General features: G+C 38.0%; 1 protein-coding gene and 1 pseudogene across 3 annotated transcripts in view; both read right to left on the bottom strand.

Moving 5' to 3' along the window:
• The window catches only part of PRKG1 (protein kinase cGMP-dependent 1), a 1,320,572-nt gene that overhangs the window by 377,447 nt on the left and 923,874 nt on the right, over positions 1-19,251 (bottom strand). For both annotated transcript variants that reach the window (XM_003255150.4, XM_003255149.3), the window contains exon 5: positions 12,292-12,355. In XM_003255150.4, coding sequence (XP_003255198.1) covers positions 12,292-12,355 — 64 coding nt within the window. The remainder of the gene's footprint in view (positions 1-12,291; positions 12,356-19,251) is intronic.
• On the bottom strand, positions 17,791-18,289 carry LOC100598947 (annotated as a pseudogene). Its single transcript, XR_001115450.2, has one exon. The product of XR_001115450.2 is annotated as a 40S ribosomal protein S15 pseudogene (transcript).

The following is a 19,251-nucleotide window of genomic DNA, read 5'->3' as shown; positions in this document are numbered from 1 at the left end:
TGCTGACTGAGAAAAAGCTAATTACTCTCACAAAAAATAAAAAATAAAAATAAGTCAAGTCAGTATTTTCAGAAGGAAGTACAACCTATTTATAAGAAAGAGTCAGGGGTGGGAGAATTTTTTTTTTCATTAATTCCTCAAACTTTCAAGATACAATGCAGTATAGTACTGAAAGGTACTGATTCCAGGGTCAGAGTGCATAGGGTAAAATACCCCCCCATTTAATTCGCTGTGTTATCTGAGGTTCAGTCTTCCCACCTGCACATTGGGACTAGGAATAATAAAAATAGTATTATTGTTATTACTCAGATGGGATTAGACAAATGGCCTTAGCCTGGCACAGAGTTTGCATCAATAAGTGGAAGGTATTACTGTTGCTTTAATCAAATGCATATAGGAACCCAGTTAAAGGAAATACGAATATAGTTTTGCTTTTAAGGAATTTATATCTCAAGTTATGTTCACATAACTAGACATCAATTTAAAGCAATGAACAAGCATTTGTTTTTTCTATATAATGATGGCTAAATTGACTTAGAAAATATGGGAGAGGGACCTCTCTACAGGGAGAGAAAAAAAAAACTGAGGATTAGAACTAGAAAGATCTTTGTTGAGAATTAAATACAGAATCTCAGACAAAGCTAAAAAGTAAATATCGTTCAATCACTAAATCAATGTGTAAGTATCTACAACATCCCTACTAAATCTCTTTTACATGCCTACTTTTAAAACATGTATTATTTTTGTTAATACTTAAAATTTTATACTATACTTTGCCATCAGGATATTTGCATGGCTGTCAAGTCAAATGAGACCCCCAAGTACACACTCTTCTTATAAGCCCAAAACTTTCCTTCATTGAAATTATCACAACTGAAATCAAAGTCCATATGTACTTTTTAATAACAGCTTTAGTGAGATATTATAAGATTTACCCACATAAAGAATAAATTCAATGGTTTTCGGTATATTCAGAGTTGTACAACCATTGTCACCACCAAATTTTAGAATGTTTTCATCACCCTAAAAAGAAATCCACACTCTTTTTTTTTTTTTTTTGGGACGGAGTCTTGCTCTGTTGCCCAGGCTGGAGTGCAGTGGCGCGATCTTGGCCCACTGCAACCTCTGTCTCCCAGGTTCAAGCAATTCTCTTCCCTCAGCCTCCCGAGTAGGTAGGACTACAGGCATGTGCCACCACACCTGGCCAATTTTTTGTATTTTTAGTAGGGATGGGGTTTTACCATGTTGGCCAGGCTGCTCTCAAACTTCTGACTTCAGGTGATCCACCTGCCTCAGCCTCCCGAAGTGCTGGGATTATAGGCGTGAGCCACCGCGCCCGGCCCACACTCTTAATAGTCACTCACCTTCTCTACTGTCCTCCTTCACTAATTTACTTTCTCTCTCTATAGATTTGTCTGTTTTATATACTTCATACAAATGAAATCACACAAAAGTCATTTTACTTTTATTTTTACTTAACAAAATGCTTTCAAAGTCATCCGTGTTGTAGCATATATCAAGTCCTTCACCCATTTTAAAGTCAAGTAATATTTTATTGTATGAATATACCACATTTTATTTACCCATCCATCAGCTGATGACCACTTGGGTTGTTTGCACTTTTTGAATATCATGAATAATAATGCTATCAACCTTTGTGTATAAGTTTTTGTATAGACATGTGTTTCCAATTCTCTTGGGTATACACCTAGGAGTAGAATTGCTAGGTCACACAGTTACAAGAAAGGGGTCCTGATCCAGACCCCAAGAGAGGGTTCTTGGATATCACACAAGAAAGAATTCAAGGCGAGTCCACAGAGTAAAGTGAAAGCAAGTGTATTAAGAAAGTAAAGGACTAAAGAATGGCCACTCCATAGACAGAGCAGCCCCCAGGGCTGCTGGTTGCCCATATTGATGGTTATTTATTTCCTGATTATATGCTAAGCAAGGGATGGATTATTCATGCCTTCCGTTTTTACACCATTTAGGGTAACTTCCTGATGTTGCCATGGCATTTGTAAACTGTCATGGTGCTGGTGGGAGTATAGCAGTGAGGATGACCAGAGGTCACTCTTGTTGCCATATTGTATTGGTTTTGGTGGGTTTTAGCTGGGTTCTTTACTGAAACCTGTTTTATTAGCAAAGTCTTTATGATCTGCATCTTGTGCTGACTTCCTATCTTATTCTGTGACTTAGAGTGCCTTAACTGTCTGGGAATGCAGCCCAGTAGGTTTTAGCCTCATTTTACCCAGCTTCTATTCAAGATGGGGTTGCTCTGGCTCACACACCTCTGACAAGTAACCCCATGTTTAACATTCTGAGGAGTTGCCAAACTGTTTTCCAAAGAAGGCACACCATTTTCCAATCTCACCAGCTATGTGTAAAGGTTCGAATTTCTCTATATCATTGCCAATATTTGTTATTGTCTATTATTTTTTATTCTAGTCCATATGGTGGGTGTGAAGTAGTATGTTAACTGTGATTTTGACTTGCATTTCCCGAATGACTAATAATGTTAAGAAACTTTTTGTGTCCTTATAGGACTTTTGTATATCTTCTTTGGAGAAAGGTCTAATCAAGTGCTTTGCTCATCTTAATAATTATTCATCTTTTTATTATTAAGCTGTAAGTGTCTTGTAAAAATTATGGATACAAGTCCCTTACAACGCCTATAATTAGCAAATATTTTCTCTCATTCCCTATTTGCTTTGTAAATAAGATGTGGAGATATTAATACCGAACTGAGAGTTTTGTCTCTTAAGCTCTCCTCTTTTTATCCTCCCCATCTTCCATATTACAAACACACACACACACACACACACACACCTTCCACCCCATTCTCCTTCAAAAGCAGTAATTTGCTCCCCAAAAGGGAAGACACAAGTGAAATGAGGGAGAACAAAAGAGGCAGTTAAGTTTCCAAATTCAGAGCATGTTAGGCCAAAGCAATTGAGAAAGAACAGGAACTTTTAATCTATTCCAGCTTGGCTTTGAATAGCAAGAGCCAAACCTGAAGGAAGGGAAGGAAAAGGTTAGTTACAAACAACAGATTTCAAAGAGAACTAATAATGTTGCCATTTACCTTATCAGTGTCTCTCCTGAAGACTCTAGGCCTATTTAGAATGATAAAAGAGAGAGCTTCACAGAACTCCAATAACTCTGCCTAAGGCAGGACTTTTTCTCTGTATTATTCACAACTGGAGAGAATGCAAAGGAGTCTGGGATGATGTCAACACAGGACAGTAAAACTGAGGAACAGCTGCACAGCCAAAACAACTAAATTATTTAATCAGCCTGCTGGACCTGGCAGCAAGTAAGAGTAAGTTGGTTACATTAACCTCCTTTTCCCAAGAGGGTCCCTGGAATGTATAATCTGATATGTACTTCCCACTGTATCATTAAGCAAGGGTGAGTTGAAATATGTTTTCTCTCTTTGCCTATTTTTTTGTTTTTTATAAAAAAACTTTCTTATAATGTCCCAATTAATAATTTAGTAAGAAATGTTATTTGCCCAAGACCTTGTCGGTGCCATAGAAGTATAAATATCCAGTGAATAATAACATACACAAGTGCACCATCCAGGGACACAAATCAGAACAACTCATAAGTTAGGATGAAATGTTTCCAAGATCCAATCATGCAAAATTGCAAATCAAAGGTAGAGAGTTCTTAAAAAGTTAGTGAGACACAAGTCTTTTATTCCAAGACAATCTCATCAAATGTTTTAAAGGGAAAATTGGACATGAAATTGACTTTAATACAAGCAAAGAAGTGGCTCTAATATGCTTTGTTTTCTACCTAAATATCAGGAGATCTAAACATAGCATCCATACCCCACTTCTTTTCACATAGATAAAGGAACGGTACTCACACCAGCTGGTAAAAAGTGTATTTGTTGACTTAATTTAGTTCTCCAATTTGGTGTTTTCAATAAAGTTCAGTTTTCCTCAAGGTATCTCGACTTTTACTCCCCCATTTGTGAATGTATAACCCCTGATTCAAATTGACTTTTAAGTGCTTTTTGTGACATATTAGGTTAATCTTTGCTACTTTTCTCAATGAAAAAAAAAAGTTTTATTTGCTGCTTTCTTTAAAGATGTCATCATAGTCTCAACATTTAGATAAATACTTTTTTGTTTTGTTTTTACTTTTCTCACTGACATTTCTCCATTGTGATTGGGTAGGCAATATTGAAGGGAACTATTTCTTTTTTTTTTTTTTTTTTTTTTGAGACAGAGTCTCAGTCTGTCGCCCAGGCTGGAGTGCAGTGGTGCAATCTCGGCTCACTGCAAGCTCCGCCTCCTGGGTTCAGGCCATTCTCCTGCCTCAGCCTCCCGAGTAGCTGGGACTACAGGCGCCCGCCGCCACGCCCAGCTAATTTTTTGAATTTTTAGTAGAGACGGGGTTTCACCAGGTTAGCCAGGATGGTCTCGATCTCCTGACCTCGTGATCCGCCCACCTCGGCCTCCCAAAGTGCTGGGATTACAGGCGTGAGCTACCGCACCCGGCCGAAGGGAACTATTTCTTAGCTGGAGATTAGTTAGGGGTGTCAGGCCTCTGAGGCCAAGCCAAGCCATCGCATCCCCTGTGACTTGCACGTATATGCCCAGATGGCCTGAAGTAACTGAAGAATCACAAAAGAAGTGAAAATGCCCTGCCTTGCCTTAACTGATGACATTCCACCACAAAAGAAGTGAAAATGGCCGGTCCTTGCCTTAAGTAATGACATTACCTTGTGAAAGTCCTTTTCCTGGCTCATCCTGGCTCAAAAAGTTCCCCCACTGAGCACCTTGCGACCCCCAACTCCTGCCCGTCAGAGAACAAACCCCCTTTGACTGTAATTTTCCTTTACCTACCCAAATCTTATAAAACAGCCCCACCCCATCTCCCTTCGCTGACTCCCTTTTCAGACTCAGCCCGCCTGCACCCAGGTGATTAAAAAAGCTTTATTGCGCACACAAAGCCTGTTTGGTGGTCTCTTCACAGGGACGCGCATGAAAAGGAGTTCTTCAAACCATTTGAAAAATGTAATTCATGTATAGAGACTTAGTATACATAAGAGAAGAAAGAAAATGAGTTAGCTTGTTATAGTAAGAAGAGGAGATTGGATCCTGTTTTATAATTTCACAATTTTTTTCTCTTCCCCCCAGGTACATCCTAGACTCTCAGAATAGACTCAAATATATTCAATTAATTCAAATACATATTTTCACACTACTATATGGGAGAGTATAGAGATTAATGCAACCAGTTTATAAAGTCAGTTTTCTGTTCCATACTTGCACCTAAAACTCCTATTTTACAAACTAAAAATGGCTTCTCTAGCAAAATAAATCTGAGTCCTAAAATAATCTCTAATATTTATTGTCTCGATTTGAGTCAAATATGGGATAAGTAGAGTATACTGCAGTGACAGTAACAGTGAACACTTAAAGAGTCAAGTAAATTACTTGAACTTGTCTTTCAAAACACAGCCTAGGAAAATATTGAGATTACTGTGTTTGGTCTGGATAGGTTTTTGACCAAAAAACTCTATACCTGTAAGTATACACAACTTTTCAAAGAGACTAGAGAAAACTCTCATTTGTTCTTGAAGAAGGAGTGATTCACTATACAAAGGAAATTGTTCTAGTATGTTATATAAAGGAAAGAGAAAAAGGTTCACTAAATTACTACATGTTCTCACTTACAAGTGACAGCTAAACACTGGGCGCACATGGACATAAAAATGAGGACAACAGACACTGTGAACTACTAGAGGAGGATAGGGCGTGGGGGTTGAAAAACTACTTTTGGATACTTACGCTCACTACCTGGGTGACAAGATCCATTCCCTAAAGCTCAGCATCATGCAATATCCTCATGTAACAAACCTGTTCATGCACCCCTGTATCTAAAACAGAAGTTGGGTGGGTGCTGTGGCTCACGCCTGTAATCCCAGCACTTTGGGAGGCCAAGGCGGATGGATCACCTGAGGTCAGGAGTTCAAGACCAGCCTGGCCAACATGGCGAAACCCTGTCTCTACTAAAAATACAAAAATTAGTCAGGTATGGAGGCACACACCCGTAACCCCAGCTACTCGGCAGACTGAGGCACAAAAATCTCTGAAACGGGGAGATTAAGGTTGCAGTGAGCTGAGATCGCACCACTGCACTCCAACCTGGGCAACAGAGTGAGATTTCATCTGAAAAAAATAATAATAATAAAATAAAATAGAAGTTGAATTTTTAAAACAATAGTAATAATGCCAATGAACAAACAAAAAGATTCCTGTACTATAATCTCATGGGGAGAAACTCACAAGTGGGTGGTATATTTATGCTAGAAATTTCAGAAGGGGATAGGTGGGGGCTGGGGCGGGCCATGGCAGAAATCACTCCTAAAGCCTTTATTTTTTATTTTAATTTTTTCATTTTCAGAACAGGATTCCCCAGGTGTTGTACCCTTGCCTTCTTGTCACACTTAACTATCCATATCACTTTCAATATCGTTATGTTCAATGCTCTTTCTGTCTGGTTACACTGGTTTCTCTCAGTCTCTGTCTTTCCATATCACTTTTAAATTGTTTTCTCTTCTGCTAGAAGTATTTTTTTACAATGAATACCCAGAATGAATAGTCAATAAGAAATAAGTCCATATGCAAACCATCCACCCTCACCTGGGTTATTTTGCAGGAGCCCTCTAACTGGCCTTTCCCTCGGTAATCCATTCTTCTCACAATAGTCAGAGAGATGTTATTAAAACATAACTCAGCTTATGTCACTTTACTACTTACAACCCTAACAATCTCCCCATTACATTTAGAATAAAAACCAGACTCCTTATCATGACTGGCAGAACCCTCTGCAACTTGGTCCTGCTTAATTTTCTGTAGCCTCCTCTCAACACACTACCACCATCCACAAATATTCCTTCTGTTCTTTAAGAGCAGCAAACTCATTCCTACTTTAAAATGGTGTGTCTGCTCTTCCTTCCACCAGATGCACATGGCTCCCCATACGTTCATTTAGACCTTGGTTTAAATATCACCTCCTCAGAGAGTTCTTCCCTTAGTAACTACAGAAGTAGGCTTCTCACTTGATGTTATTTTCCTTCCTTCCTTATCATAGTATCCTTCATTGAAAGATATGCTATGAGAGAGCACAGCCCTGAATCTCCAGGCCCTGAAACAATTCCTGGCACATGGCAGGTGCTCCATAAATATTTGTCAAACGAACAAAGCTGTAAACTTATTTGTTGAAGGCTTTAACGGTACTGCTTTCCTTTCAAAATAATCTGGAGTTCTTTCATCTTCTTGTGGCTATTTGAGAAGGACAGCTCAATTATTATGCAAGCACATTTCCCCTTAATGTTATGTGACTTCAGTATTGCTTTTGCTCTTCCAAATTTGCTTCACTTTATCTGATATATAATTTAGTTTCTCATTGTGCCTGTTTATTCAACTTGAGTTAAACACTTTGTTTGTACTAGGTACTGTATTTACATGTCTACTTTGCATTTTGTGTGTTTTCTTCATTTTTACATCCTGAAAACAAATGTATGAGTACTTAATCATCTGTTTCCATTTTAATTCAGCATTGGTATGGACTGTACTATGGCTCACACAATCCAAACGCAAATTAAGGCATCTTCTGATTAGAAAAGCTGACATAAAATACTAAAGCATTTCTTTGGTCAGAATTATTTATAGAGCTACGGCTTTTGTTACACAAAATAGCAAATACTTTTACAGCTGTGGAAAAGAAAGACAATGATTAAAGAATTTCATGGAGTCTTTGTTTTGTTGGTTTTTTTTTTTTTTTAGGAGGTTGATTGGGGCTAATAAATTTGTGCTTTAGTTTGATTTAAAAACAACACACGGCCGGGCGCGGTGGCTCACGCTTGTAATCTCAGCACTTTGGGAGGCCGAGGCGGGCGGATCACGAGGTCAGGAGATCGAAACCACGGTGAAACCCCGTCTCTACTAAAAATACAAAAAATTAGCCGGGCGTGGTGGTGGGCGCCTGTAGTCCCAGCTACTCGGAGAGGCTGAGACAGGAGAATGGCGTGAACCCGGGAGGCAGAGCTTGCAGTGAGCCGAGATTGCGCCACTGCACTCCAGCCTGGGCGACAGAGCGAGACTCCCTCTCAAAAAAAAAAAAAAAAAAAAAAAAAAAAAAAAAAACCAACAACACACAATGTCACCAGAGAGTCTTCAGTGTATTCAATAAAAAAAGCAAAAGGCAAAAGACCAACTTGGAAAAGTAGTTTTATATTTACAGAGGTTATAGGTCAGCACATTCCGAGAGAAATATAGCCAGTACTTTTTCTCATAAACTTTTTATACTTGAACATAGGAGTCAACTGTGACAATATTCTGCTTCACTTTGTGTTCACATAGATGAAGGAGACCAGTAAGTCATAGCAAAGCTGACTTCAATAAACCGTCAGTTAAGAATCTGTATATGGGTCACAGAATTACTGGTATAGTCAGTACCTAGAGACAAAAGCATTTTCACTATCTTTCCAACTTATCCTTTCTTATAGCCCTACTCCAGAAATTCTTTAACCTCATGAGACTAAAAGTCACTGATCCTACCACTTCTCACTGGCCACTGCCCATCTGGTGCTCGTCTCCTCCTTGCCCTGTTTGAATTCCAAGGTCAATCATTACAATCACTCTCCATATGCACACTCAACTCCCCATTCCCTCTATCAACCATCCATCTTCTCTTGGCAAAATAACAATCCTGGTTAAATCCAATTCTATTCCTATCTGGAAAGTGAATCCAGGTAAACGAATGAGACTAAAAACGGACACATAATCAAATGTTCTAGTGTCCAAGAGGGCTTAATATTCCCCTCTGTTTGAATAAACTTTTGACTAAACTTTAGACAGTCAGCTTCCTGACTCAAGGCTCCTGATTTCCCTTTACTTAGAGCACTTACTTTTAAAGACCTTTCAACTGAAAATTCTTAATCTGCCTCTTTGTGATGAAAATCTTCTCCCAGCTGATTTCACACCCCAGGAATGTCCTTCTCAAGGACCTTGGAACCACCCTTTTGAAATGTAATCTTAGAAGGAAGGAAACCGGTCCTTTTCTCTCAGTCTCTTGGAAGGATGGGAGCCTAACTTCCATCAGGAACAAATAGCAAACACAGATGGCCTAATCACAATGAACAACTGCCTCCCTCCTAAAGTACCCCCACTGGAGTTCACCTATGTGACTTTTCCACTAGCTCACCCCAGTGCTTAAAAGCTCTCCTACCTTTTGTTCCATGGAGTTAATTCTCCTTCCCCTATTGCAATAATCTTGAATAAATGCTTTGTTGTCTGTTTAACTTAGATTTGGGATTGCTAACATCAAGCAGGGCCTTAATGATGCCTAGCAATCATACAGACTTTCCCTAGTCCATTCACTTTTCCATTTTTCTCATACCTTCGTCCTCAAACCATTTGTATCTCTACCCCATCCCCAGTCTCATTTGATCACCTTGCTTTCTGTATCACTATGAAAACAGAATATATCAGAACAGGCTTTCCGCAGCTCCAGCCACTACATCAATCCACCTACCTGCATGTGTATCCAGATAGTCTACCTTCCCTGTTTCTAGAGGCACTACAGCGCCTATTCTCTTGTGCTTACTCAAGGGGCTATATGTGCAAACCTCTCTGTCCCCTGCTTCAGTAATATATTCTGTTCTTCTCTCAACCTGACTTTCCCTTTCCTACCTGTTGACCCCATTTCTCTCCTTTTCTTTTCACCTAAATTAAAATCCAAACTTTGCTGACTCTTTCTAAGTTATTTTCTTCTCTTGGATTTTAACAAGCAAAAAGCTCCTGATTTTCCTCCTACTTCCACAGGCTTTCCTGGTCCCTCTTCATTCCTCAGTCTCTTAAAGTAGAAATGTGAAGAATCAGTCAAGGCTTTATGCCTTCCTCTTCATTCATTCATTCATTCATTCCCTTTTATCCCTATAGATCTCCCTTCCCTTTTCTGATACAGACCACTGTTCACATATATCCAATTTTTAATATTTTGTCAGGACTCCCAGCAAAATGTATTTTTGTGCTCATATGTTTTAATATATGTAAATAATCTTTCAATAACTCTTTTTTTTTGGTTTTAAGCTTTTCTCTCGGCGTGATGTTTTTAAGATCCATTCATGGTTTTTTTTTCTTTTTTTTTGAGACGGAGTCTCGCTCTGTCGCCCAGGCTAGAGTGCAGTGGCGCAATCTCGGCTCACTGCAAGCTCCGCCTCCTGGGTTCAAGCCATTCTCCTGCCTCAGCCTCTCCGAGTAGCTGGGACTACAGGCGCCTGCCACTACGCCCGGCTAATTTTTTTGTATTTTTAATAGAGACGGGGTTTCACCATGGTCTCGATCTCCTGACCTCGTGATCCGCCCGCCTTGGCCTCCCAAAGTGCTGGGCCATTCATGGTTTTATAATAATTGTTGGCTGCTCCCTCCTTCAGGGTTCTGCCTTGTATTCATCCGCATTTGGTCCCACAGAATGATATTCAGATAGCCAACAGCTCCCTCTACATAAACAATGCTACAAGAAACCATCTACCTGCCAAAGATCTCTTAAGCTTCTGATTTCACTTCAGCCTCTCTCCCTGAGCTTCTTATCTCTCCACCTCAATGTACTGTTCTTCCAGTCTTCTTCACGTTAATTCATAACAACTCCATCCTTCTAATTATTTACAACAGAAACCTCAGGGTTTCCCCTTGATTCCTCTCTTTCTCTCATTTCACAAGTTTACCGCAATGGTAAAGCTTTTCAGTTTTACCTTCAAAATATAGTCACAATTGGCTGGGTGTGGTGGCTCACGCCTGTAATCCCAGCACTTTGGGAGGCCGAGGCGGGCAGATCACCAGATCAGGAGTTTGAGATCAGCCTGACCAACATAGTGAAACCCTGTCTGTACTAAAAATACAAAAAAATTAGCCGGGCGTGGTGGCAGGCACCTATAATCCCAGCTACTCAGGATGCCGAGTCAGGAGAATGGCTTGAACCGGGGAGGTGGAGGCTGCAGTAAGCCGAGATCATGCCATTGCACTCCAGCCTGGGTGACAGAGCAAGACACTGCCTCAAAAAAAAAAAAAAAAAAAAAAAAAAAAAAAATATATATATATATATATATATATATAGAGAGAGAGAGAGAGAGAGAGAGAGGAAAGAGAGTCACAATCTGATGATTTTTCAATATCCTTCTCCCACAGTGAACAAAGTCACCACTATTGTTCCCTGGATTATTGTAGCAGCCTCTTTATTTTTTTTTTCAACACAGCAGCCACAACAATTTTGTTAAAAATCTAAGTCAAATAAGTTCATTGCTCTGCTTAGAGCCATCCAGTGACTTCTATCTCACTCTAAGTAAAAGCTAAATTAATTGCATTGTCCTCAGTGGCCCTCCATTACTTGGCTGCCCCTATAGCACTCTAGACACACCTTTTTGTGACTCCATCCTCCTATTCTGTCACCATGACCTCCCCCATACACTATTCCTGTATGACATTTTCTCCTGTTAATCTCTCTATTGTCAATTCACTTCAAAAGACTTAGACTTTAACCTTTAGAGAAAAAGTTTGAAATTTCCTACACCACCAATGTATCTCTATTTCCTCAGCAAACAGGAAAAGACAATTTTTTAATCTTTTCAACCTGAGACAAAATTTATATGCCCAATACCTTCAGGAGAACAACTTTAGACTACATTCCATATAAAGCTCATCAATTTGAATGGAAAAACTTCCTCCTGCTGCTGCTATTATGAATCCCAGTCTACAAAAGGATAGCCTAATGTGTATTGTTTCTCCTCTTTCTCAAAACCATAGCTTTGTGGGTTCAGAGAAAAACAACTAAAAGTGGCATTCCACTTTCAGGCAGAAAATTATGTGTATCAAATATACTTATATGGTAATAAAATATGTGCCCAACTACTAATCCCAGTTGTAAATTGCTAATCTGAAGCTTCAGAGTGGTGATAACTACAATTTTACTTTACACTAGTTAAAATAAGAGAAATATGCCAGTTCCTATTCTAGTAAGTCAAAGTAACATGGTATTTACCACAACAAAAAGTTTGTCTCCCTCCATAATTAGGCTGATTTGCACCTTTCTGCATATAAATGTCAGACATGCTAAGCTGCTTTCTATATGAAGCCAAATATATAGCTCATCCCAGAGCTTAAAAATTTTTTAAAGATCTCTGCAGTTTGTGATTCCTCATCACACAGCTGTGAAAGAAGCCAGCCAAGCAGGCTGGATCTCATCTCAAAAAGTTCAAAGGCTAAAAACAATTACCTCTTCAAGGACATCAGCGAGCTTGCTGAGGATCTCTTCAGGAAGGCTCTGGAATGTTGGAACACTGAAAAACAAAACAGAATAGTGCTGAACACATGAACCGCAACTTACTTTCATAAGTAATAAAAATGACCATGAATCTAAAATACAAAACTATTTTATGATAAAGAATCTGCCACAAAAAAAAATGCATTAGCCACACAACCTGAAAAAAAACGAACAAAGTTGCAGATGAAGATCAAAGCAATCATTTAAGCATGGTTTGATGTCTAACAGGGAAAAGGCATGGAGTATGAAAAAAAAACTTGGAGTTTGGACAGACTGAGTCCAAATCACCGTTATATTTACCTGCATGACCATGGATATGTAAACCAAATATAAAATTCTAAGCCCCCCCAGTCAACTGATGGATGCCCCTCTTGGCCAAGGGCATTCCAAAGTAAACCGGAAAAACTAGTTCAGGCCATGATGGGAAGGAAGGGATTGGACACGCCTCATTATACCCTTCTCCCTTTGGATTTCAGTCACAACTTACTAGAATTAACATTCAAATAGAAATAGAAATCTTAAGACTCTTTGTAAGTCTTAAAATAGAAATCTTAAGACTGACAAAACAGACTCTTTATAGAAATAAGATACCACATTCTAACCTGACTCTAGTATAGAATCACACGACAGATAGCATACCCTGAAAGAATTTGAAGTATTTTACCCCAAATAATATATTCCTTTGACATATTTTGAAAAATAATTCTCTCCTGTAGAGCTGTCTCTTGTGGGGAAAATCTACATTCTATACAGAATCCCCTTTGCTTTCCAGGTCTTTTCCCTAATCTAGGAGAGAATTAACTAAGAGTCTGGCATCTTTTTACGTCTGATAAGAGTTCTGAAGCCTGCTACCTGGAGGCTTCATCTGCATAACAAGAACCTTTGTCTCCACAACCCCTTGCTTAATCCAGAAACTCCTTTTATTCATTCTGGGTCTTCAGATAATAACTTAACTCTTATAACCAATTGCCAGTCAGAAAATCTTCTAATCCACCTATGACCTAGAAGCTCCCACTTTGAGTTTCTCGCCTTTCCAGACCAAACCAATGTATACCTTATATGCACTGATGGATGTCTGCCTGTAACTTCTGTCCCCCTAAAATGTATAAAATCAAGCTGTAAACCAACCACCCTGGGCATATGTTCTCAGGACTTCCTGGGGCTGTGTCACGGATCGTGGTCCTCACATTTGGCTCAGAATAAATCTCTTCAAATATTTTACAGAGTTTGACTCTTTTTGTTGATAGGTGCCTCAACGTGTAATGAGGAGAAAACCACTCTCTCCTCTGTTAGTCTGCTGTCACCAGGTTCCTTCAGGGTCTATTTCCCTTTCCAGGTCTCCCTCCATACACACACCTTTCTCCAGGCCGACTCCTAACCATTATTGAAGACACAGGTTGATTGATGATGCATTCACATCTGCAAGCATTCACTTAACAACTTTGGAAAGCTTCCCACTCTCCTCAACCCCTCTCCAGCTAGGTCAAGTTCTCCTATCATGATCTCTTTAATCTCGTACTACAAGTGTAATTAGATAATTAATTGGATTTTTGTTACTGCATGTCTTCTCTGCTAGAATTAAAAATCCACAAAAATAAGAACTTTATCTGTCTTTTTCAACCCCCTGTATTTTCAGCGATTTATAAATAACAAACAACATATTTTGAATGTAGTTATGAAAGCATGGATTTGTGAATGCTTCATAGGACAGTGATTAGACCTGAAAAGTTCTACCCATGAAATATATTAGCTTAGTTTGCTCCAATACATCAAAATACAATGTTAGTTCCCTTCTTGTCATCCTGTTCTCTTATTTCTCCCTATTAAACAGTAAATAAAAATACGAAATGATGTCGAATGCACAAAACAATAAAACTTACTTTATGCAAAATTATAATCACTTTAAATTAAAAAAAACAGAAGGTTATCAACATATAATTCCTGAAACTTCACTGGAAAATCTAACTGGGATGTGGAACTATAGTCTTAATTAATCATAGCTTAATGTCTCAAGGGAGAAAAGGCTCTAACTGAGTGCATATACATTTGTATGCCTGACGTTTGACTTATAGCATAATTTTGGCTTGATTACAATGATACCATAAAAGAAAAAATAATACGCTCTTTTGGTAAAAGCATGAAAATTTTGTTGTTAATTTGTCACTTTGATTTCCATTACTTAGGGTAAGGCTTATTGATGAAATCCCAAGGTTTTATGCAGAGGTGTAACAATTCACCCAGGACCATCTGTTGCACCAGATTTACTGCTATGGTCTGAGCCATGTGGGGTTTAATTTCCAGAAGGCAGTCTATTTCAGCAGCTGGATGGACCATATCACATAAAGACAGAAGGAGATAGAGGAAGCTGTTTCCATGAGTTATGTAGGTTAAAAAATTTAGTCCTGCCTTGTTCTTTTAATGAGCTATATTTCAGTTTCTTCTGAGATGAATAATTAGACTGCTTCTATCCCATTAGGTATTTGTGGAAAATACAAACTAGAACTGAGTTTTTCTCATTTTATTATAATTGGCTTCCTTCTTTAGACCAGCTTATTCCTATTATACTACGCCTCTTATTTTACTTTAGGCTCTGGCTATCCCTAGCCATACTACAGTATTTTCATTTCCATGAGAGTTCTTATCCAAGAGAAGAAATTTACTTGACTATATAATGCATTAAGTGAAAACAAAAGCATCAGGTTTTAGGATGGCATTTTAAATATATAATCTTTCACAATTTTAAATGCCTTTTTAAAATGCCTCAAAACATTGAGCAGCATTTATTGCTAATACAAATTAAGGATGATTTTTAAGAAGAAACACTCTAAATTATCACCAGTAACAACTGAAGCACTTCTGGACTTCACAAAAAGAAAACCATTTAACAGGAAAAATAAGTGCCTTCACTTTCATAAATTACTGTGAAAACACTTTTCTAGCCATCTTTACAATTCTAAGATATATATTCTGCAAACACTAGATAAATTCTGTCACGTAATTAATTTGCTTTCTAAAAATGACTGGTCTACTAGTAGCATACACACTAGGAACAAAACAATTCAGAATGTTTATAGGTTGAAATTCTACCCATGAAATATATTAGTTTAGCTTCCTCCAATACATCAAAATACATCATTTTAGGCTCCACTAAATTATATATAAAATAATTCAAAATAAAGTTTTCTATCCTTTAGAAAACTGAAAGCAAAATAATTGCAAGGACAAACTTCCAGATAAAATGTTTAAACATTAGAGAAGAATATTTTCAGTTATGCAAACAAAAATTTATTGTAACAATTTACATGCTAATTATGAGTAATTCTTACAGATGCATTACCTATTGTTTTGGTTCCCTAAGGACTTGCAATGGGCCCAAAGTTACGGAATGCACTAGAATGTAATATAATAGAGATGATTTAATGTGCAGTGCTTTTCCATTGGTTTTTCTAATTGAATGTAGCAAGGACTTAGAATTTGTAATGACAATAGTAGAAGATGAGATTTGAGTAGTTTCTATTTGCCAGGCACTTAGCTAAGGGTTTTATAGATAATATAAATTTCATTTTTACAACAACCTTATCAAATAGTCATTCTTATTGTCATCTATTTTATAGATAAGACGACTGAGACCTTGAAAGTCTGCCTGAGGTCATTCCACTCAGCACTGGTGAAGAGAGGATGAAACATATCCTGTAAATGATGGTGGAGCTGATTGCTTACTCACTGAGCTACATACTTTTCAATGAATGTACTAAAAAAATGCCTTTCAAAACAACACTTTATTCTTTTAGAGAGTGATATGGAAATAAATAAATAATATTAGTAACATTTGATTTAGTGACTTCATTTATTTCCAAACATTTTATTTTAAAGAATGTCAAATAAATTGAAAGTCTGGAATAATAAAGATCACCTCTATCCCCAACACACAGAATCACAACTATTAACATGTATCATTTTTTATTTATCTACTCTCAGTCCATGTATTCTTCTATGTGTGTGCATAGATTAATGGATATATAGTTATTTTTGAAAGAAACATTTGACGGTAAGTTGCCAATATGAAACAATTTCAATACTTCAGCATACACATCCTAAAAATAGAAACATTCTCCTAAGTAAATAGCCTTAATACCATGATCATGCCTAACAAAATTAACTATAAATCTATACTATCATCTAGTATTTATTCCACATTCAAATATTACCTATTGTCCAAAAGTGTCTTTATCAATTGTTTTTTGTTGTTTTGTTTCCAAACCAAGTCCAGTCAAAATCTGAACACTGCTTTTGGCTGTTATTCCTCTCCATAGTCTCTCATTTTTATGACAATCCTCACACCTTTGCCCATATGACACTGACATTTTGAAGAGATTAGGACAGCTGTATTAGTAGATGTCCCATTTTCTTAATTCATCTTAGTAATTTTATTTATGGTAACCTATTGCATGAAAACAATAGCTAAGAGGGGGAAAACCTAAGTACAAATAATTTTATTAAAGCATGTGTCAATAAAAACAAAAATTGGGAGCACATATAGAATAACATAATTATATGCAGCAGGAGTTCTCAAAATGTGGTCTGGGAACCCAGGGATTTCCTGTGACCCTTTTATATGGGTCTTCAAAGGTCAAAACTATTTCCCTAAATTGGAGTTTGCTTTTTTCACTTATTCTTTCACATGTACACAATAGAATTCTCCAGAGATCACCTGACATAGAATGATATTATCACTTTAATGACTAATGGAATGCATGCTTGTTTGTTCTTGGGTCTCCTAAAATTTTTAAGGCAGTAGGTTTATGATAGGTGTGGTGTTTACAGAAATTATTATGCTATTAGTACTTCTACTGTGCTCTTACTAGTCATTACACCTGGTATAATCTCTGTAACCTTATTATCATCATCCACTAGATCATTCTTTTGAAATTCTTAAGTTTTCTGTGTGCCTGAGTAGAAAAACAACAAGTAAATACATTTGGATACCTTATTTTTCAATAACAGTTTTACATATTTTTAAAACATTTATAACTTTTAAAATTTTATCTTACTTATAATTTTAGAATTGTATAGTACTTATTAAGAAGTTAATAAAAGAAAGTTTAAGCCTGGCTGTGGTGGCTCACACCTGTAATCCCAGCACTTTGGGAGGCCGAAGCAGGTGGATCACCTGAGGTCGGGAGTTCGAGACCAGCCTGACCAACATGGAGAAACTCCGTTTCTACTAAAAATACAAAATTAGCTGGGCGTGATGGCACATGCCTGTAATCCCAGCTTTGGGAAGCTGAGGCAGGACAATTGCTTGAACCCGGGAGGCGGAAGTTGCGGTGAGCCGAGATCACGCCATTGCACTCTCCAGCCTGGGCAACAAGAGCAAAACTCCGTCTCAAAAAATAAAAATAAAAATAAAAGTTTATGTTACATTTTTCTTTTTCTTTTTTTCTTTTTTTATTTTTTGGAACCATGTGCGCCTTTATTAGCTGAGCCACTACTTGAGAGGGATGAAGCGGGAGGAGTGGGTGGCCCCGATGCCAGGCCGGCCGTGCTTTACCGGCTTGTAGGTGATGGAGAACTCGCCCAGGTAGTGGCCGATCATCTCGGGCTTGATCTCCACCTGGTTGAAGGTCTTGCCGTTGTAGACGCCCACCATGCTGCCCACCATCTCGGGCAGGATGATCATGTCCCGCAGGTGCGTCTTCACCACTTCCGGCTTCTCCGTGGGCGGCGCCTCCTTCTTGGCCTTGCGCAGGCGCTTCAGCAGGGCGTGCTGCTTCCGCGGCAGGCCCGGGTTCAGCTGCCGCCGCTGGCGCGCACTGTACAGCTGCATCAGCTGGTCATAGGACATGTCCAGCAGCTGGTCCAGGTCCACGCCGCAGTAAGTGAACTTGCGGAAGGTCCGCTTCTTCTTCTGCTCTACTTCTGCCATCTTGCCGGATCCTCAGAAAAGCTATATTTTTCTTAATTTAAGAATAGATTATCACTTTGAAAGAGTGATTAAAAGACTCACATTCTCAAGTCACAGCAGTCAATCTTTAAGTCCAAAGACACTTGGAAAATATAAAAATGCATCAAAATATCACATGTACTCCATAAGTATGTGTAATTATTATTTATCAATGATATTTTTTAAATGTCACATCAGAGAGTTCCTGACTCATGGAAGATAGAGAATCCAAAGAAACTTGGAAACACTATAAATAAGAAATACAAATAAGATGAAAGCTATCTTTCTCTCTTAGTATAGATAATAATTTCCCTTATTATGTTATAAAACATTTTTGGAAAGATTATCATGCCAGTTAAGTTGTGACACCATTTTGAGACAAATCATTCAGACTTTAAAGAAAAAGAAATTGAGTTTTTAAAATGTAGAAATGATGCATTTTCTAAAAGAAAAGTGTTTTGTATAGCTTTTCAACTTAAAACTGAAAATCAGTCAAGCATCTTACAAGTCAGTTACCATATTGCATTCACTAGAGAAGATCACACAATAATTAAGAGACAAATGAAACCCTGTAAAGCTGGCTTTGTTGAATGTGTGCTGGATGCAAAGTCAGTAAAAGAAATTATTGCACTGAGTCTTTCAAACGGTATGGTACCTTGCTGGAAGTAAAAGCTTAGCTTCAAAACAAAGACTCAGTTAAGATCCTGTCTGCACAATTGTACTTCTGCTTTACAAATGAATGAAGCTACAGACATGGCTGGTTTTGCTGTTTTGCTTCTATTCTTCTAGTACCAGAACAAACTAATCATCAAAGAAATTATCATTTACATGAATATGTGACAACAAACACAAGTGGTAACTGTGCTATTCAGTGTTGAATAACTTTTTAAAAGATGGACTTGAATAACTTTTTGACTCTTAAGGCTTATCCTGGAATAACTGTGTTGACATTTGCGTTGACGGTGCAA

Source organism: Nomascus leucogenys, chromosome 3 (genome assembly GCF_006542625.1).
Source record: "Nomascus leucogenys isolate Asia chromosome 3, Asia_NLE_v1, whole genome shotgun sequence".
NCBI lineage: Eukaryota > Metazoa > Chordata > Mammalia > Primates > Hylobatidae > Nomascus > Nomascus leucogenys.
The sequence above is the reverse complement of the archived record's forward strand: the minus strand, read 5'-3'. Positions and strand labels throughout refer to the sequence as shown.